The following is a 21,188-nucleotide window of genomic DNA, read 5'->3' on the forward strand; positions in this document are numbered from 1 at the left end:
AGATAGAGCAGAAGCAAAGCCTAGGCCACTGCCAACCAGGAGGTCACAGTCCTGTTCCCAAGCACCATCTCTGCTTCACCAAGCTCCAGAAGGGGCCGGGCCCAAGCTCAGGTTGGCTTCCTTCGGGAGCAGATTTGCAAAGAGGTGGATAGGGAGTAGGAGGCTGAGTGCTCCCGTGGGGGAAGGAACGGAGGGGCCACTGTAGCTCCAGGTTTTTGCCTCTTGCAGAGGGACAAGCCTCATGGAAAGGGGCATCAGGTTGAGGTCTCACTCTCCAGCAGCTGCAGGCTCAGGCCCTGAGTATCCACTTCTACCAGGTGGATGCTATAGTTCCCGAGGCCCTGGGAGCAAAGGACAGGAGATGTTTAGAGGCCTCTGGGAAATCTCAGCCTTTCTGGAGGCTGGACTGAGGCTGCAGGGCTGGGGAGACTTGCAGCTATAGCCCCTGGTTAGCTGGGGGCCATAGTGAGGGCTCCTGTCCCCCAGCAACTGCCATACCCCCACACCACCAGGTACCTCAGTCTTGGCCAGCACGGCCTCCAGAACCTCCTTTTGCTGTGGTTCCTTGGTCAGTAGATAAAGAAAGCCCCCGCCACCTGCCCCTGCCAGGCTCTGGCCATGCACGTGGGGGGCCAGGATATCCATCATACGCCGCACAGCCAGGGGCTCACAGCCTGGAGCCATGAGCTTCTTCTGTTCCCAGTACGAGGTCAGACACTGGCCCAGAAGAGGCAGGCTTCCTGGGAGGTCAGGGAGGGGCAGGGCAGAGAGGGGAATGGCATGCCTGAGCCAGGATATTCACTTAATGCCCATTTGTAGACTGAATAAAGGGACAAGAGGCACTACTTAACCAGTGTCATGGTTAAGGACCTGGGTCCAGTGCTAGCTGGAAACAAGAGGGATAAGGCCTACCTCACAGGGTTGTCTGAGGACTAATATGCATAGAGCAGCTGGCATGGTGCCAAACACAGTGTTCAGTGAACTGTGTAACCACTCACTTGGAACTCTGCTCAGCTCTGACTCACTGGAACTCAGCTATGAGGCTGAGCCTCTTCCCCCATCTGCTCCTTGGTAGGTGGGGCTGGAGGCCTTCCCCGTGATGCAAGTGTTGTCCTGAGATATGGCTTCCACCTATATGTGAGACCCTGGGGGAGCCAGACAGTAGGCTTCTGTCCCCAGGGGCTTCATACCTGGGACCTGTGCCAAGCCCACAAAGGCCCCAACCTCAGACCCACAAATGACAAGGCACTCACTCCTCGTGCCCTGATCTCCAGGGAAAAAGCGCCTCACCTTGGCGGAAGGCTTCAGCGCACTTCTCAGTGTGCTGCACCAGGTTGTGGGCATTCTGCACAACAGCAGGCAGCCGGGCATACCAGCTCCTCAGCACATCCTGCAGATGGGGCAGGAGGGGTGCAATGAGGATCTGGGCCCAGCTGAACCATCTGCCTCCCTCCCTCCTGGGGCCAGGGCTGACCTGCAGCAGATTCCGTGCCAGGCGGGTCTTGCCAGTGTACACCAGGAGCAGGTGGTCATTGAGCTTCTGGACAAAGCCCTCAGGCACAGTGATCTCTTCCACCTCCACTTTCAGTGGCAGCTGAGCCTGGGAGCGCCCCACCTTGATGCCAGGTATTAGGCCACCCACTTGGTCCTGCCAGCCACCTCCTGTGAGTCCAGGGCCCCATCACTGTTGGAGCCTATGTGACCCAACTTCCCTCTCCCAGCCCAGGCTTCTGGCCCCGCACCGCTGGCAGGGACCAGCATGGGAAGAGAGCTTCCCCCAACTCCAGCTGGGCCAGGTGAGCTGTGCAGCTTCTGCCCCAGCCCTGGGAGCAGGACGAGCCCAGAAAGGGAAAGAGTTGCACTCCAGAGTCAAGCTTAGAATGCACGAGGCCCGAGTTTTATTGCAGACCTAGTTGTGTAATTGGAATTGGGGTAAACCACATCAAAGGATAAGACCTTGTGCTAACCGCTCCCCTCAAGGAGAAAGGATACAGCACTTTCTCTGTAACCTAACAGTCCCCTGCACCCTGTCTTTTCTAACAAAGGATGTTGATGTTGGAAATAAGCTTTCCACCATCTCTTATCGAACTTGAAAGAGCTTGTTCACATCTTGCTTTAGTAATGAAAGGTATGGATCTCTTTTCCTCTTGCAGCTATGTAAAAATGACAAAACTTGAGATGGTTCTGGAATAGGCCCTTGATATCTGGGGAAGGGCCTGCAAGGAGTTAAAATATAAAATGCAAACAGCAGAAGGCATCTGGAACTTTACAGCCAAACCATGGTGGTTAGCATAGGGCCTGAAATGTCAACAACTCCTTAATTGCGCCCCTCTCCTTCAGAGCACTTAGCACAGCTTGTAATTTTACATTCATTTGAGTGGTTATTGATTATGTCTGTCTCCAATAGACCAGATGACTCTTAAGGGCAAGGGCCCTGTTTTTGCTCATTTTATCCTCAGGGCCCAACACAGAATGGATATTCAGTACGTAGTTGTCAGTTGACCAAATGAAGGATTTGAATGGTGCACCTCAGAAGAAAACTGAAAAGGCCTCCCCATCTGCCACTTTTCTACTGACTACCTATTATGGGATGTGAGTCATGACAATGAAAGGAGAGGGCTGGGCTGCAAAGTGACTGGAGAAGATACCATATCAGGCATCTGTACGTCTTTGTGGTGGTTTCCTTCCCAGAGTCATGCTGGGGTCGAAGCCTGGCATCTTGAGGTGACCAGAGCATCCTAAGATCTGGGGCCAGACAAAGCTCTGGCAGCTCTCCATTGTGCATGGATTCCAAGGGGCCATGGTGGCAAGGAGGGAGAAGCCTGGTGCTAATGACATTCCCTTATGATCCCAGCCATGTGTTGGGCCCTCGGTGCCCCCATATGGCAAGGGCGAGCACATTGCCAGAAAGGCAGACTGAAGGTCCTGTCCCCTACCCCAAACCCAGCTCTGCCCAGCCCTGCCATGAGGGACAGCTCTGGGTGGCAACAGTCATGAGGACTAGTACCTGGTATAAACAGGGGCCTAACATACATGAAAGGTGCAGCACAGAACCTGGCACTTAGTAGGTGCTCATAAAACATCAGCTCCTTTGAGGCAGAAACACTAGAGAGGGTCAGAGTGATAAGAAGGAAAGTCTGACCATTTTAAGGAGCAGCACAGTTATGCAACTGTCTGCAAGTCCAGGGAAGCCCCTGCAGGCCCTTGAGAAAAGTGCCAGTGACCTCCCTCCCGCCCCAGGGCAGTTCCATACCTGTGGTGAGCACCTGCTCCAAGTGCAGCACTGCATGAATCAGGGCCTCTGTGCCCACCACCCGGCCTGCGGCCCGCTGCAAGGCTGCCAGGGCAGCGCCTGCCAAGATGCTGCTGGTGCCTGCAGGGCACGGAGGAGGGCGCCAGGCATAAAACAGCTCTGCCCAACACAGTCCTATCCCACCCACTCCCTTTCCACTGGGCAGAGGCTGGGGTGGAGGATCAGAGGGGAGGCTGGAGGGCAGGGATGGAGTCAGAGGGCAGCATGGGGACAGGCCCCACTCACCGAGGCCGGAGCCATGGGGTAGCTCAGACCAGGTATGCAGTTCAAAGCCACCCCTGAAGGTGCACAGCAGCTGCTCCCTCAGCGAGAGCTTGGAGCGGACATGCACAATCCCCGCACAGATGAAGGCCACCTTCAGCAGGGCCCCTGTGGAGGAACCAGCACCCGGCAAGGAATTTGGTCTCTGAGGGCAGAAGCAGAAATCCCACCCCACCTCCACTATTTCCCAGCCTGGGATGGGGCTCGTCTGGTGGACAAAAGGCCAGCAGCAGTGCAGACCCCAACCCCAAGCCACAAAAGGGCCTCTGGGCTCCCCAACACGGGCAAATGTGCCAGCTCTACCTCCTGTACCTGCATGCACCTAGGCAGGGTCACCAGGGCTCCTCCACCAGACTGGTTTGTCCTCAGGCCAGGCCCCTTTGGCCTGCAGGGTCTCCAGGGTTCTGCCCCCATCCCCCAGCTAGCTGTGTGTGCCATCTCTACCTACAGATGTCCCAGGTGCCCTGACCTGGGGCGTGGGGCTGGCAGTAATCCTGCAGATCATCCAGGCTCCGGCACACTATCTTCATCGCCATCTGGTCCTGCTGAGGCCCCACTGCCAGCCACAGTTCGGGCTCCAGGATGCGGCGTGCCCTGGCCCCAATGGGCCGACGACCATCCACTCTCACAGCCAGGCCCAGCACTGCCCCACCAAGCTCATAGGCGAGGGGTGGTGTGTCACTCCAGCCCCCTGCAGCAGTTGGACAAGACCAAGCTGGTCATGGGGGCTGCCAGCCCAGTTCTGAGGTAGCTACCCTCACCCCCACGTCCCACAAGGGGCTCACCAGAGAAGTCCACACGAGCCGGACACTCAGCCACCACCCACTGCCCAGGTGCTGGCAGCTCCACCGGCTCCGTGGAGACAAAGTGCTGGGCTGACATCACAGCCTGGCGGATCAGGATCTGCCCAGCCCCTTCGTAGTGGCGAGCAGCTCGCACTAGCAAGGCTGGCCTGCCAAGAGGGAAGGGAGAGATGGCAGCATGAGCCTCAAGCTGGCAGCATACTGCCCTGGGTGACCTAAGAGCACCTCACCTCTCTCTGGGTTTCCACCTCCAAGGATGGCCAGGGGCTTCTCCAAGGGTTGTGACTTCCCTTTGCACTTACCTGCTCAGCCACTTGTCCCGCTCCTGGGCGAGGGCCTCCACACCCCCCGCCAGGTCTCCGCACTCCAGGTATGAGAAGGGCCGCATCCACTCAGGGTTGGCAGCTGGCCCACTCCGTAAGCCTCCTTGGCCCTCTGCCATGCAGCCCAGTACATCCGCCACACAGGCCAGCGCCCGGGCCGCCACGCCAGGGTCTCCTGCATCAGCTGCAACTAAGGGACCAGGAGTCAGGGGCGGCTGGAGAGGGGGCCCGCCCCCAATGCCCTCTGCTCCCACAGACTACTCAACAGTCCCCAAATGCTCCATACCCCTCACACCTCTTCACTTTTGCTCAAGGTGTATCCCCACCTGTGAATGCACGCCCCACTCCTCTGCCTGGCAAAGTTCTTCTCATCCTGCCAGCCCCAGCCCAGCTCTTCCTCTTCATCCTGCACCCAGGATGCCCATAGTGGTTAAGAGCTCAGGCTCAGGCATCAAACCATCTGGGGTCAAGTTTCAGCCCCACCGCCAACCAGCTGTGTAAGTGAATGACTTAAATGTGGATAATGAGGTGCTGCCCATGAGGCTAAGGCTGAGCCCCCAGCCAGTGTGCCTGAGCCCCCAGGTAGAGCTGGACACCTTCCCCTGGGACTTGGGAGCTCTTCACCCACATCCCGGCACCTAGTACAGAACATGCAGGGTTTGCTGATGCTCACAGGGCCCAGAGGCTCAGCCCCAGGCCTCAGCCTCTCACCAAGCTCCCCACCGACAGGGATGAAGCTTCCCAGAAACCTAAAAATAAACTCCACTTGTGTCTCTCCCCTGCTTTAAAGTCTCATGGCTCCCTAGTACCCTCAGGTGGTGACCCAGAGGGCAGATAGGGCAGGTGACGCTGGGTCTGGCTTCCCAGCACGGATGCCCAGCATACTCACCCTGGTCCAACGTGGCCAGCAGGGGCCCAGGACAGCCCTCACGGACAGCGGCCCGGATCAGCGGGCGCAGGCTGAGGTCCTGCCGGGCCTCCAGCACATGCCGCGCCTTAGGCAGGGCCTGGCGGAAGAACAGGTCCTGGCGGGAGGCCATTGTGGCAGCTCGGTCCACGCACGGCTGCAGCTGCTCCCAGGACAGACGCCAGGAGGCTCGCCAGGCCCGCAGGGCCTCGCCGCCATCCTCCTGGGGGTCCAGCATCCACAGCATGTCCCGGGGCCCCAGGGCCCTCGAGGGGTGAAGCACAGGAAAGAGGCGGGCACTGAGAAGGCAACGCTCTGCAGGGGGCATGTCTGGGTCCCACAGGTCCCAGTCTCTGATGTGGGGAGAAGTCACGTTAGTGGGAGGGAAGCAAAGGCCCCTGCCTCCTCACCAAGCTCTGCCTGCCTGTCATTTGGAGGCTGGCTAATTCACAGGGACAGGACAAACTCCTCCAGAGGCTGCACAAGCAGGCAACTGAGGGAGGAAGGCCCAGCTGTCCTGCCTCCTTTCCCAGGCCACTGATCAAAATCCCAAAGCCTGAGCATCACTGGGAATTTGGAGTTGTCCAACAGGAAGGGGCGGGGACAATCACGCTGCCCAAAGCTACCCCAGGCCTGGTGAGATGGTGAGGGGGGCCAGTTGCTTCTCTGGGATAGGGGCAGGCATAAGCCTTGAAGAAGCCATCGGGGCCATCAACCTTACCGAATGCCTGTCTTCTGGAAGAATTCACTCCAGGACATGTTGAGATATGTTCCTGTCCGCTGTCTCTGGGGGAAGAGGAGGAAGCAGTTAGGGCTGCAGCGGCCACAGGAAGGGGTTAGGGACACTAATACCAAGGGCCAGGAGCTGCTCAAGAGAGGACAGGAAGAGAGACAGGGGCACATACGTGAGCAAGTTCTGAAACACTGTCAGGCCCTGGAGCCTCAGTGTTCCTGCCCAGGTGCCTGGAACTTGGAGCAGAATCCTGGTTCTAGGCCCAATCCACTATAACTGGCTCTGTGGCCCAAGACAGATCACCTCCCTCTCTGAACCTCAGTCTCCAGCCTATAAAATGGGGATAAAAATCCCCATCTAGCCTGCCTCACAGAGCAGAGGAGGAAGGAGGTAAAGGCTTGTTGAGACTCTACTGGCCACACCCTCCTCACTGCCCATCCCTCAGGCCAGCACTCAGAGAGCCCTGCAGTGGTATGGGAGCTGGGCTGGGACCCCCAGGGGCTACCCAGAGCCTGAAGATGGCGGTGAGGGGAGGTAGGGCAGGCACCTACTTCCCAGCTGTCCAGACGGCCAACGAGGGTGAAGGCACGGCTGGGGGTGCCGTGCAGCCGCACGTGGTGTCCCTGCAGGACGAGGTCACACAGCTCCAAGCCATGGAGTGCCTCGGACTGGGCTATGTCCAGGCCACTCACGAAGCAGCTGGTGCCAATGTGAATGGGGCCCTGGCAGGGGAGAGGCATCTTGGGTAGGCAGCACAGCCCCAGGCACCCCCCAACACACACAGAACCCTGGCCCCCGTACACCTGCCCTCTCTCTTCCCCTGCTCTCAGGCCTCACCCGAAGGTGGCAGTGCTGCAGGACACTCCCAGGACCCAGTCGGACGGGGCCCTCCAGCAGGCAGCTGACCACGGAGCTTCCAGCCTCCAGAAGCTGCAGCTCCTGTGAAGCCAGGGTGAAGGTTGTAAGGGCCCAGGGCCCAGGGCTGCCCCAATCCTCCTCCACAGCCAAGGCCCAAGCCAGAATTCCTGCTGCTCCTCATGCCTGCCCGCCAGCCAGACCCCTCTCGGTACCTGCCCTGGCCCCAGCCTCAGGCCTACTCCCACCCCATCTTGTTCGTGCTGTTCCCCGAGGGGCATGCTCTCCCTGCATTCTCCTCCAGAGCAAATCCGAACTCAGTAATGGAGGTCCCACCAGATGACAGCTCCCACAGAAAACCTTTCCTACCCATCCAGGTACCTCGCCCCTACACCCACTAAGGGCCACCTCTGAACTCTACCTGCCCCATTTCTCAGCACCATGGCACTGACCCAGACCCATCACCTCAAATGCACCTGTCTCCCCAAGTAGACCCTGCAGAAAGGGTGGGGGGAGTCTTCTCTAGCTTCTCAATCAGGCAGACCTAGATACAGAATCCTAACTTGGCCACTTACTGGCTCTTTGGCCTGAGGCAAGTTACTTAACCTCTCTGAGCCTCCAGTGTGAAATGAGGATAATAACACCTACACAGGGGTAATCTGTTCCAAGTATGGGCTATTCCTTCGCTGCCCTGGAGCCCTCATTCCACCTGGCCCCTGGCACCCAGCAGGCATCTCTGCTGGTCTTACCTCCAGGCAGGTCTTACCTCCACCTGGGAGTGCACAATGTGGGCCCTGGGAGCCCCAGGGAACGTGAGGCTGCGCAGGAAGTCACTGGCCGAGTTGGTCATGTAGCTGTAGCTGCCATCGGGGACATATGCTGTAAAGATACAAGTACTGACCCTAACCCCATGTCTGCTGCAGGTGTGATGCCAAGTCAGGCCTCCCACCAGCAGACACATCTTCATCAGGCCCTGGGAGGGCAAGCATGATGATGAGCCCATTGTGCCAAAAAGGAAGCTGAGATCCAGAGAGGCTCAGCAACCTGCCCAAAGTCACACAGTTAGAAAGTGGAAAGACTAGGACTGGAGCCCAGGAATGAGACAAAGGAAGAAGGGAAGAAACTTGGGAGTGGGGGAGTCTGGACTGGGAGAGGCTCACTGTCCAGTCCATGTACTAGGCCTGCCTGGTCCAGGAGCCCAGGGGGCCAGGCAGGGAACAGTCTCATTCTGGGGGTCCTCACTCAGATGACCTCCCCACCCCGGAGAGCCAAGAGGCGGTACCCACCCATGGTGAGGGGCTGATCTCGAAGCTCCCTCCACAGCTCGGCCCGGGCGCCTTGCAGATAACCTGCGACGTCTGCTCCCCCTTGCCCCATCTCCGGGGGCCGCCCCACCAAGAAGTCCTCCCTGCTCACGTTCTGAGCCATGCAGAGCAGGATGTCAAAAAATAGAGACAGCTGGGGCAAGAGTAGGAAGCATAGCTATTAAGGGATTCCTAGGCTGAGCTGGGGCAGTCTCATCCCCAGAGACGCTGACCCAGAGAGGGGAAGGGGCTGGCCTGAGGTCACACAGCCAGTGTCAGGGCCTCTCCCCCAGGCCAGGGCCCCCCAACCCCCACCCGAGTCACCTGGACAGGCCGGGCTCCAGAGTCCAAGCCCATGTAGGTGCAGGCATCCAGGGGCGGGCTCACGTGGGTGGCTAGGAGGTGTTCAGCGGTCTCCACAGAAAAGAAGGCAACCCCAGAGACCTGGAGGGGCCCCCACAAGGTCAGGTGGAAGGATTGTGGGGCCAGGCTTGGGCATGAGTTGGGGAGGGCACACGTGGATGGGCCAAGCAAGGCCCGCTGCCATACCAGGCAGAGTCTCGTATTCTGGGCCACTCCAGCACCTAGACTCCAGGCTTACTTGGGGAAGCTCCCACCAAGGGACCCCTCAGCAGGCACCTTCTGGGACCTCCCTCAATTTTCAGGCCTCCTCCCAAACCTATCCTCCATCCTCCCCATGGTCCAGTCCCAGACCCTTACCCACTACTCCTATCTTTGTCCTTCATTCTAGAAGGATCTCCCAAGTTGGGTTCTAGACTTCCTCCAAACTGCATTCCTGAACTCACTCACATTCTGGTTCTAGCCTTTCAGGTTCAGGACAAGACCCTAAATTCCAATGCTACCCCTTCCTCAAATTCTGGCTCTACCTGCTCCCTGGAATGCCAGTTCCAGACCTTCCTCAGATTCTGGTTCTAGCCTGCTCTGGAATTCTCTAGAAGGAGTGCATCTCTTCCCTGGGCAGGAAGGCAAACCCTCCCCCTCCACATTCCATGAGGTCCCCAAAGCCTCCCAATGTGGGCCTGGCAGTCATACCAGTGGCACCTGCCCATCAGTCCTGGTGCATTGTTGTATCTCTGCCTCAGTGCCCTGGTAGTAAATGTCCAAAACGAAGCCCTATGTGGGGCCAGAAAACAGAGTCAGGGAAGGGAGCTAGAGAGGATCAGGAAGGCGGGCACAGCAGGGTGTTCTCTAATTGAAAGTCTAGGATGCAAGTCTGAGAGGTACCAGTGTACTCCGGGAAACACGAGTGCCCAAGACTCCCACCCCCAACAGTGGAGGGCAGGCTTTGAATGTCTTCACAGGGTCAGTGTGCAATTCAAGTCTGGCCAAACACTAAGTGAGCACAAGACTGTTGCCACAGGGGAAACTCCTCCGAATCCAGACCACGCCAGAAAGTCCAGGACAAGAGGCTGCCCAGACCATAGAACCAGGAGGCCATCCCACGACGGCTCAGCAGCCCACGCTGCTGCCCCAGGGGCACTACCTGGGAGTCAGTGAGGTAGACGCCATGGTTCCGGGCGTAGGCTGTACTCCCCGGAAGGGCAATCACTCTGGCTCCCCGGAAGCCGTCCCAGCTGATCCCTGTGGGTGGGGCGGTCAGGAGGCTCCCCGGGGGCCCCAACCCAAGGCAGGGAGTCCCTGGCCAGGAGGAAGCAAGAGCTCCAGGCAGGGGTATCCAGGCACCTCTAGAGGGAATATGGTTTCCAAAGCCAAATGGACATTCCTCTGGGAGAACAAGAATGCCTCCCCCTCCCAAAGTTCATCCAGAGAGCCCTGTGGGGCAGAAGGGGCAGGGCTGGGTGTCTCCATTCTATAGAGATGCAGACTGAGGTCCAGCAGGGGAAGCCCTGCCCCCAGGTCTGGGCTTCATCCTCCATACCCTACAGCTTCCCTTCTGAATAGGGCAGTGGGCCAGGCCCAGAGATGAGGTGGGCAAGGAAAGGCAGAGCCTGCAACAGGCTGTGGCTAGGGAAGGCAGTCCCACGTCTTTTCAGGCTCACCTGGGTTTGGAGGAACAGACAGCAGCATGTCGGTGCTACAAACCCACACGCCTGGCGGGGAGCCTGGGCCCAGCTGTGCGGAGGGGAGAGAGAAATGCAGCTGGTGGCCTGGCCCAGCCCTTCCTCTGCTCCCACACGGCCCAGTCTCGGCTTGTTCTGCATGCTCCAGCAGCCACCTTGTCTAGGGGGTCTCTGGCTGCTGAGGTGACAGGGGCCTCCCCAGACCCATGGTGCCAATGTCGGCATTCCCACCCACCTCCTGGGGCCACACCTCCCCCCAGTATGGCCAACACTAACTTCCTGAAGCTCTAACTCTGCCACCCCCAAAGCCATTCTTCCTGGTGACCTTGTCTGAGCCAGCATAGACTATAGCTGTGGGAGAGCTGTGGGACAAGGCCCCATGGCAGCTGCCTGCCTCACCCGATGGCTCATGATGTCCAGCAAGCAGTCCAGGTTGCAGACCACGGCCTCCACAGGGGCCTGGGGGTTCTCCACAGGGAGGCAGGTGAAGGCCCGGCCACAGTCATCGAAGGGGAAGTCTCGGCCCTGGGGCAGGAGCAGGGACAGGAGAAAGAGCCCTTGGGGCAGAGAGCCTGGGGACACCCCATCAGCTGAGCAAGGGCAGAAAAACATCCAGCTAGAGGACTTCTAAAAAGTGTGTTCTCTAATTTTTTCAATTACATGATCATGGTAAAAAATTAGAAAATGCAGATCTGCAAAAAGGAAACAATTCCTCGAGGATAATAACCATTGCCCTCATTTTGAGGTATATCTCATCATCAGACTTACTCATACGCTCTTTAAATTTTTTTTTTACGGAAGTGAGATTCTGAAAAGGTGGAGACAACAGAACTTCACACACTTCACACACACACACACACACACACACACACACACACACACACGAGCACAAGAAAAACTGGGAAATAAGCCTGGGAACTATAGCAATGTCAATATCCTGGCTGTGATTATACTCTAGTTTTCAAAAAATAACACCATTGGGGGAATCGGAGCAGAGTTCCCAAAGGCTTCTCTCTGTATTATTTCTTGCATGTGGACCTACACTTATCTCAATCAAATTCCAATTAAGAAACTTAGATCACTCTACATAAACTTGTGTGATGGGCCTCTTCCACTAAACAATGAAAATACATTCACCGAATGCTCACAGTAAGCCAGGCCAGGCCCCCTTTGAAGCATCTAATGGATCATCTCAGCACATCCACATGAAGCAGGAACTGTTGTCATCCTCATTTTACAGATGAGGAGACTGAGGCCTAGAAAGGATCAAGTGACTTGCCCAAGGTCACAGAGCTAGTAAGTCTCTTTCCAGGTCAATGCATAGCGTTAGATGGATCTTTCAGTCACTATCTAATATTCCACCAGGAGGATATGCTGTTTATATTTAGCCAGTTCCCTATTTTTGACAGTTGGATCAATTCTTTTAATTTTATATATTTTTTTAATTTTTTCCCCCAAAGCCCCAGCAGATAGTTGTAGGTCATAGCTGCACATCCTTCTAGTTGCTGTATGTGGGACGCGGCCTCAGCATGGCCAGAGAAGCGGTGCGTCAGTGCACGCCTGGGATCTGAACCCGGGCCGCCAGCAGCGGAGCGCGTGCACTTAACCGCTAAGCCACGGGGCTGGCCCAGTTGGATCAATTCTGAGTCTGTTCTTCTGGGTTTGCACAATGAACATCTTGCACATAAACACACAAAGGTAGAACACCCCTAAAGTCCCGTCCAATCCCGAGGATTGATGGTTCCAGCCTTCTACATGGCCCCTGCTCAACATTCTACTAACCATGTGCAGGATGAGGATCCAGGCCGAGTGCAGGACGTCAGAGGTGACCACCTATCAAGAGTGGGAGAGCCCTGTTGGCAGAGGCCTGGGCAAATGGCACCCAAACACGGCACCATCTTACCCAGGGAAAGACTCCAACACAAATCCACTCAGGTACCAAAGAAACAAAAGCCAAAGTCAAGACCAATGGCCACAGGCAGGCAAGAGGCAGCCCTGGCCCCTCCTGGATAAGGGAACCCAGTGGCTCTCTATCTGAGCCACCTCCCTGTCTCCTGTTCTTTTTCTTTCTTTTTTTTTTTTTTTTAAACAGTGATTTCTTTTATTTATTTATTTACTTATTTATTTATTTATTTTTTGTGAGGAAGATCAGCCCTGAGCTAACATCCATGCCAATCCTCCTCTTTTTTTGCTGAGGAAGACTGGCCCTGGGCTAACATCCATGCCCATCTTCCTCCACTTCATATGGGACGCCTCCACAGCATGGCCTGACAAGTGGTACATCGGTGCATGCCTGGGACCCGAACCCAGGTCGCCAGCAGCAGAGCGCGCGCACTTAACCGCTACTCCACGGGGCCGGCCCCCCTGTCCCCTGTTCTTAGGGAAGGCTGCAGGCAAGAACATGGGGTGGTTAGCTGGCTGGGTGACTCATGTAAGTCAGCTCCATGACAACCACACAGTGGTCTCCTCCCCTGCCAGTGCCACCTCCATCATCAGAGTGTGTCCATGCCTGTAGCCACTCTCACTCCCCATGCCAGGGTGCCATGCGGGCAAAGTGACCAAGTGAAGTGGCTGGGTGTGTGTGGGATATGGGCCAAGAGGGGACACTGACTCCCATGCCCTACCTAATGGGGGCAGCTGCATCTCAGTTCCAGCCAACAGTTGCCATGTTGGAAGGAGAGCCCAGCATAGCAAGATCGTCGAATTTTTCAAGAGAAGCTAGAAAGCCTAACTCTGAGATATTGGCTCGGACTTTCTAAAACCGCTACAAAGGTTAGCCCTGCCTTCTGCCCTCACCTGGATGAGTCTGCCCAACTTACAGACACAAAAACTGATGCCAAATGCTAAACTGGCCAGGGTTATGGGGCCAGAAGAGCTGGGGACCTTGGAAACCAACTGTTTTAACCCGCTATCCCTGTTCTGAAGAGGACATGCACCAGGAGACGGCATTTCATGTGCACTCACAGTGAAGCCCGCCCGGGCACTCAGGTGTTCAGCAGCCACCAGCAGGGCATTGAGGGTGGCTCCTCCGCTGCCCACGCGCATCTCAGGGTCCTCCACGGCCAGTAACAGCGTTCTGGCGGGGATCTGCTCCCGCTTCTGCCGCAATTCCAGCTCTGTAGTCAGAACACAGCTGGGACCTGCCCCCTCAGCCTGCCCACCCTGGTCAAAAGCACCTAAAGCAAACCTACTGATAGTCATTATTTTATCTTCTTTGACTTAGGAGCTGTTCATGTGATAGCTCATTAGATCTTTGTGTGTGTGTGTGTGAGGAAGATCAGCCCTGAGCTAACATCCATGCCAATCCTCCTCTTTTTTTGCTGAGGAAGACCAGCCCTGAGCTAACATCTACTGCCAATCCTCCTCCTTTTTTTCCCTTTTTCTCCCCAAAGCCCCAGGAGATAGTTGTATGTCGTAGTTGCACATCTTGCTAGTTGCTGTATGTGGGACGCAGCCTCAGGATGGCCGGACAAACGATGCGTCGGTGCGCACCCGGGATCCGAACCCAGGCCACCAGTAGCGGAGCGCGCGCATTTAACCGCTAAGCCACGGGACCGGCCCCAATAGCTCATTAGATCTTCACCCAACTCTGTGAGGTAAGTACGATTACTCCCATTTTACAGATGAGAAAACTGAGTCTCAGTGAAGTGACACAATGTGTCTGAGGTCACATGGCTAGGAAGAAGCGGAATCTAGGTTTGAACCCAGGTCTGCCTGGATCCTGGGGCTGCAGGGGTATGGCAAGGGGGTTCTACATCAGGGCCAAAGTGGGGAGGGAGGGTCACCTACCTCTCTGGAAGACCTGGACGCTGTCCTTGTACTGGCATGTCAGGATGATGACCGTCCAATCAACCCCCTTCCGCTGCTCCATTCTGGCCAAAATTGAGGGGTTCCCTGAGGCAGAGATATGGGTGCGTGTGAACTTGTTTTTTCAATTAACACATCATTCTGGTGTACAGTTCTATGAATTCTAACACAAGTATAGATTCTTGTGGCTACCACCATCTGCACCAAAACAACTCTGCATGCTATCCCTTTATAGTCACACCCTCCTCCATCCCTTACCCTGACAACCACTGATCTGTTCTCCATAGCTATAGTTGAAATGTAATCCTTTTTTTTTGTCCACTGGGAGTTTTTTTACATTGTGGTGAAATATATATAACATAAAATTGCCACTTCATAGGGCCGGCCAAGTGGCGTAGCGATTAAGAGCACGTGCTCCACTTTGGCGACCCAAGAGTTCGCAGGTTCGGATCCCGGGTGCTCACCAAGGCACCGCTTATCCCATGTAAAGTAGAGGAGGATGGGCACAGATGTTAGCCCGGGGCCAATCTTCCTCAGCAAAAAGAGGAGGATTGGCATTGGATGTCATCTCAGGGCTGATCTTCCTCACAAAAAAAATAAACAAAAATAAAATAAAATTTGCAATCTCAATCATTTTTAAGTATACAATTCAGCAGCAACAATTACCTTCACAATGCTGTGTGACCATCACCACTGTCCATCTCCACAACCCTTTCTTCACCCCAAACAGAAACTCTGTACTCATCAAGCAATAACTCCGTATGCCTCCCATCCCCCCGGGAATGTAATCTTTTGAGACTGGCTTCTTTCACTCAACATAATGCCTCTGAGATTCATACAAGCTGGCTGCACATATCAGTAGTTCTTTCTCTTTTTTGCCAAGCAGTATCCAACGCATGGACGTTCCACGGTCTGTTTCTCCATCCACCCATTGAAAGACATTTGGGCTGTTTCCAGGTTTGGGGAATATGAATTGAGCTGCTGTAAACATTCATGTGCAGGGTTAGCGTGAACATAAGACTTCACCTCTCCAGGTGATACCCAGGTGTGGGACTGCTGGGTCATGCGACAAGCAAGGTGAGGTTGACAGTAGGTCCTACTTTAAAACAAGGGGCTGCCCTTTCTTTAGACCATGCGTCCCTCAGCATTCAGTCATTGGCTGTGAGCTGGGGGGAAGTAAGGGAAGGAGGGAGGTTCTAACCGCCCAGGCTGAGGGGAATTCCCTGGTGAAGGGGGCGGCTGTGGGAGGGGTACACCAGCCCATTCAAGGAGATCCAGGCAGGATCCCAAAAGCAGCCACTACAGAGACCTCAAAGGGGACCTGCTCTCCCAAAGGCCCCAAGCCACAAGGGGGCTGCAATCCCACCTGTTAGCCATCGTCCTCCAGGGCACTCTGAGTAAGTGAGCGGAAAGAGAGGCCAAAGCTATGGCTTCACCCTCTCCTATACCCCCAACACACCTCTCCTACCAGATGGGAAACCAATCTGACTCTAGAGCCCCTGGCCTCTCCAAGACCATCTGTAGACGAGTACCCAGGGGTGCCCTGGCATCTACCTGTGGCAGGGGCCCGGCTGCTATCCCACCAAGCAACTTACCTCCACCTCTTCCCTCCAGCCCCCAAAGCTCAGCATAGGAAGGATGGTGGAAGCCAGCTGCACGCTGTCCCAGAGGTGCCCTGTGCACAAGCCCAGGTGTCAGCCCATGCCCTAGACAGAGCCAGTAGGAAACCTGAACCTCAGCAACAGTTTCTTCTTATGCCAGACTCTGCTGCCACCAAGCCCATGGTTAAGGCTGACAAACACTGCCACTTAGCAACACCCACACTCCCACAAGCTCTCAGGGAAAGCCTCCACCACTAACAGAAATTGCTGCTCCCAGCTCAGCCCAGAAGGGAAATCCAGAGGGGAAATTTGAGCTAGCGATCTTGGCCAGGCACCTAAGAGGTAAGGCATTCCCCAAGATGTCCATCTGGCCTTCCCAGTAAAGAGAGTGGCCTTCCCAGTAAAGAGCATAGCAAAGGATTCCAGCTTGGCCACCAACTCACTGTGTGATCTTCAGCACCCCTCTCTCAGGCCTCCTGTGGCAGGGAGTGTAATTGACAGATGCCCCCAGCTTGTTCACATGGAAGCACCCTTTCCACCAACTGCTCCCAACGAATGACAACACAGCAGGGGCACAAAGACAGACCCACACTTGCAAGGCAGGGATTCTCTGACTGGCAACCTTGGCTCCAGGACTCCCCACTGACCCAATAGAAACTGTCTTAGAACTGCACTGCAGTCTGTGACTCTTCCTATCCTTCCCTCCTTCCTTCCAGAGCTCCTTCACAGGGAGCAGACCTGGATTGAAAAGTGACCCCTCTCCCTGCCTCCTCCAGCTCCCTCCCCTATTCCCCTCCTCCAATAAGTCTCTTGCAAGTCTAATCCTATCTTAGCGTCTGCTAAGGACCTGAACCAACATGGGGAGTATAACATCATCTCCCTCTTGCCAACTTCAAAGGAAAAATCACTGTAAGAACATCTAACTTGGGCCGGCCCCGTGGCTTAGCGGTTAAGTGCGCGCGCTCCGCTGCTGGTGGCCCGGGGTTCGGATCCCGGGCGCACACCAACGCACCGCTTCTCCGGCCATGCTGAGGCCACGTCCCACATACAGCAACTAGAAGGATGTGCAACAATGACATACAACTATCTACTGGGGCTTTGGGGGTGGGGAAACAGTAACAGCTTCATTTATTTAAAAAAAAAAAAAGAACATCTAACTTAATGTCTGGGAAGTACTATCCTTATCCTTAAAGATGAAGAAACTGAGGCACAGAGAGAGTAACTTGCCCAAGTTCACACAGCTAGCAAGTTGAACCCAGACGCTTTTTTTTCAGTCCATTCTCTTAACCACTACACTGAACCTACTTTGTAGGATTAAAGAAAGAACAAAAGGAGTAAATATGTCAAGTGCTCAACACGTTATAGCTATATAATATGATAAAGCTTAAACAAATACAAGGTGACAATGAAATGGGGATGACATTAATGATCATAGCCACTGAGACTGAGCTCACCCACTCCAGCCTATAGTTAAGATATGATTTTTCATCCTCACAACACCCCTGCAGGATAAGTGTTGTTATCTTAGGTTTACAGAGGCTAGTGGATGCTGCAGCCATGACTGGGAATTGGGTTGCTCCAATTCTTACTCAGGTGATGGTGATGACGATATTTGGTCCCAAGCAAAGGTGCCGAAAGAGAGCAAGGAAGAAATGCCCCAAGGAGAGTCCCATGGCCCAGAAGGTCTGAGCCCAGTCTTGGTTTCAGCATAGTGACTGGGAGACATGGGCAGGTGAAAGGTTATGGCCAGAGGAGGGAGGGCAGCCCTATCTGGACTGCACCCTACTAGAAACTGAGGCAGAGGAATAGTCTTGGGCTGGGAATCAGCCCCGAGTCTCTGTCCCCGTCTCTGCCTCTTTCTGTGTGATCCTGAGTAGGTTACTTAACCTCTCTGAGCCTAATCTGAAAACAACGGCCAAAGATACCAACCTCCTAGGACTGTTATCAGCATTGAATAAAATGTGAAATATATGACACACAGCAGGCGCTCAATGAATGGGAGTCTAACTTGAATGAAAGGAACAGGAGAGTCTAACTTGGCCCTAAAGCTGGTGGGAGTGAAGGTTCTGAAATATTCTTTGGGTCGAAGATGCCCAAGAAGAAGAAAAAATCAGAGAAGGCCCGGGGAAATCAAGCAAGGCTGAGGAGCATGCCTTGCCAGAGCAGCCAAAAGGAGATTTTATGATACAAGAGGTGGAATGATACTCCTAGTTAACACTTAGGAAGTGCTTTTTTCAGGCCTCACGCCCAAAGGCATTGCAGTATCAGGTCATCCCACCCGCTCTACAGCCCTGTGAGCTGGATTTCACACCTACATTATAGGTAAGGAATCTGTAGCTTAAAGAGATGAAATAGCCTGCCCAAGTCACACACAGCTAGTACAGGCAGGCCAGGTGTGTCCAACTCCCAGGTTGATGTCCACCAACCAGTAAAAACAAGACATTTCTCCTGGAGTCTCTGCCCTCTGTCTTACCTGACATTTGTACAGAAATCTTAGAAAAGAATAGAGGCCCTTATTCCAACATTCTGCCCACTTTGAATAGAACCTCATACTACTGAGGCCAAGTGGGAATATTTTTTAAAGTTCTCAGCCATCCGCTGCCCAAAATTGGGATAGGAAAGGGGGGCCAGGGACAGAATAAAATAATAAGGCCTCTTCACATATGCTTTTTGAAAAGAGGTGGGGCAGAGATTTTGCACATTTTAGCGCTTTAAAGGGGAAAAAAGCATGCTCACGGAGGGATCTAATTTGCCTTCTTCGGGAAAAAAAAGGCAGAAGGAAGTTGACTGGGAGTAAAATCGTGTTGTAAATTACATAATCGGCATGTAATTAAGATTTGTGGATGATGAGCCCCGATGGGGTAAACTGAGGCAGGAGACGCCGTCTCAAGTAAAACCAGCAGCGCCCCATCTGCTTCAGGGGTAAGGGGCCCCTGGGGCCCGTATCCTACCCGGTCCTGGGCGTCCCCAGGTACTGCAGCACCGGCCAGGTCCCAGAGCTCCCGCTGAAAGACTAAGGCCAAGGGGTAGTGGGACCTGCAAACGCCCCCTATAGCAAGTGGGCACCCGGCGACCAGGCTCTGTCCTGCACGTCCGAAAGGGTGGGCCCGGAAACCGCGGGGGCAATCGGCCGTGAGTTGCCGGGACCCGAGCGGGCCGACGTACCTGCCTCCGCCCGGCGCTCGGTGCAGTGGACTCTTTAACGCCGGGCTGCGCGTCCCTTCGCGGCGCACCCTGGGAAGTGTAGTTTCGCCCCTCCGCCAGCCCTCGCTTATCCTCCCCAAAAGACCAGCTCCCAGCTACCGCATGAGCAAGCGGATAAGGTCAGGGCTGCGCTTTCCTAAAGGGTAGGGAGTCTGCAGATGGAGAAGGGAGATGAAGCAAGAAGGCAGCTCCGTTGGCCAGCAAAACTACAACTCCCAGAGGAACCAATGGGTCTTAAAGACACAGGTTCTATTTCTGGGACTCGGGTTCCAGGTTAGGGGTTGGTTTGTTTGTTTAACCCTTTGGCGGGGACCTGGGGCCGCTGCTTTTCTCAGGAGAGAAAAATCCATCCGGGAAAAAAAAAATCGCAGATGTTTCCCAAGCGTAAGCGGCTACTGTTGGATTGGTAGTTGGCAGTGCTTTCGCGGCTTTCATCACGTGGGCCCTTCCGGAAGAAACTTACAACTCTGCAGTGAGAAGAGGATCTGCAGAGTTTTTGGAAAAGTTTTGAATGGCAGCGTTGTTTGTTACAGCGGGAAATTGGAAACACCCTCTCTCTAGGGTACTGGAAAAAGAAACTTGGCACATCTGCGCAATGGAATACTATGCAGCAGTTAGAGATAATGAGATAGATCTGTATGTACAATAGGGAAGGATGTTCAAGACATTTTGTTCAGGGAAAAGAGGCAAGTTGTGGAACAACAGTATGTATGGGAAGCTACTCATAAATAATGTATGTGAACATATAGTATACGTATGGACAAGAACAGGACTGGAAGGAGCACATCCTGGGGCGGAGATTGTTAGGGATGGGGATAGGCAAGAACTTGAACTTTATCTGTATTGTTTGTATTTTTCTTACAAGAATGTACTTTCCAAATCTACTGTCATTAATAGGGAGCCTGAGAAGCCCTATGGTCAGTCTCAAAGGAGATGGGGGACCTTGCTCTAAATCTGTGTAACCTTGGCCGGTCACTTGGCTACTCCTTGTCTCCTTGTCTCTGTAAAATGGTTTAATAATAGTATCAAATGCCTGAGATTGTTGTGAGAATAAGATAAATAAATGCTTGACTCCATAGTAAATGCTCAAAAAATATTAACCTTAGAATGATTACTTTTGTTGTTATTCGCATGCTGCCCCATTAAAGCAGGATGTTTGGTTTGTATCCTCAGTCTCTAGAACGGTGCCTAGGACATTGTAGGTGGTTAAAACAATTTGTTGAATGAATGAATAAAGAGCAGTCTTCTGCTCAGCTCCGCCTACCCTGCCTCCTCCAAAAGATCTCTCTTCTTCCCTTAGTCTTCTCCCACTGGAGTCATTCCCCTGTCTTCACTTGGCCCAGGTCTCCTCCTACTTCCCTCACTTCAGTGCCTTCTCTTTCTTCTGTGAACCCAGGAGGCCTGGGAAATGATGAGCTGCCTCCCACAGCTGCTGTTCTCAGCAATGCAGATCCCTGCTCTGCAGAGGAGTGGGAGGCAGGGATGCCTGCAGCTGCACCTTTGGCCGGGGCTCAAGGAAAACAATGTGCCCCAAGGAGCTCAAAGGCAAAGGACTTCACCCCACCTCCTAGGACAGGCATGCTGGGGAGGGGGGTAGGGGGCGTGCTTGCTCCAAGGCCTTCACAGTTCTCTGCCTGAGGAGCAAAGATACTCAAGGAAAGTATTTCAGAAGATAAAGCCCTCAGTGCAATCTGTCAGCAGCAGACACAAAAACATGTAGGTCTCTGCTCTGTGTATAGTCCCACTGTCTGGGGTAGACAGAGCCATAAAAAAATATTCTGATGCTGTAATATAGGGTAGAGTCTAGTGGTTAGATACAGAGTTTGAAATCAGACAAATCCTCCCCATTTGCCATCACTTTCTTACTGTGTGAGCAAGCCACTCAACCTCTTGGAGCCTCAATTTCTTCATCTGTAAAAATGCAATAGTATCTACCAAACCTGGTTGTTGGGAGGATTCAGTGAGCTAATGCACATAAAGAGTTTAGCACTGTGCCTGGCACAGAGTAGGCATCCAACTTCCTTATTAAACCAGC

At 54.2% G+C, this 21,188-nt stretch overlaps 1 protein-coding gene across 4 annotated transcripts; it reads right to left on the reverse strand.

Annotated features, from left to right (window-relative positions):
• Nucleotides 1-63: 63 nt before the first annotated feature.
• FCSK (fucose kinase) lies at nt 64-19,311 on the reverse strand. 4 transcript variants are annotated; one of them, XM_058528243.1, is made up of 24 exons: nt 19,115-19,311; nt 14,331-14,435; nt 13,506-13,657; nt 12,324-12,374; nt 10,941-11,066; nt 10,521-10,593; nt 10,004-10,101; nt 9,553-9,633; nt 8,824-8,943; nt 8,482-8,653; nt 7,962-8,074; nt 7,178-7,279; nt 6,892-7,062; nt 6,329-6,393; nt 5,590-5,960; nt 4,680-4,890; nt 4,360-4,526; nt 4,044-4,265; nt 3,539-3,682; nt 3,254-3,373; nt 1,475-1,662; nt 1,291-1,390; nt 517-740; nt 64-341 (listed from the first exon to the last, which is right to left on the reverse strand). In XM_058528243.1, exons 2-24 carry the CDS (start codon nt 14,410-14,412, stop codon nt 255-257), a joined length of 3,240 nt encoding a protein of 1,079 aa, XP_058384226.1. In that variant the 5' UTR covers nt 14,413-14,435; nt 19,115-19,311; the 3' UTR covers nt 64-254. The 4 variants fall into 4 exon arrangements, 3 of the variants coding, with proteins under 3 accessions (XP_058384226.1, XP_058384227.1, XP_058384228.1); XR_009216435.1 differs by lacking the exon at nt 64-341 and adding an exon at nt 999-1,145 and having other exon boundaries at nt 687-740; XM_058528244.1 differs by lacking the exon at nt 13,506-13,657.
• Nucleotides 19,312-21,188: the final 1,877 nt, after the last annotated feature.

This window comes from Diceros bicornis, chromosome 32, assembly GCF_020826845.1.
Source record: "Diceros bicornis minor isolate mBicDic1 chromosome 32, mDicBic1.mat.cur, whole genome shotgun sequence".
In the NCBI taxonomy this organism is placed as follows: domain Eukaryota; kingdom Metazoa; phylum Chordata; class Mammalia; order Perissodactyla; family Rhinocerotidae; genus Diceros; species Diceros bicornis.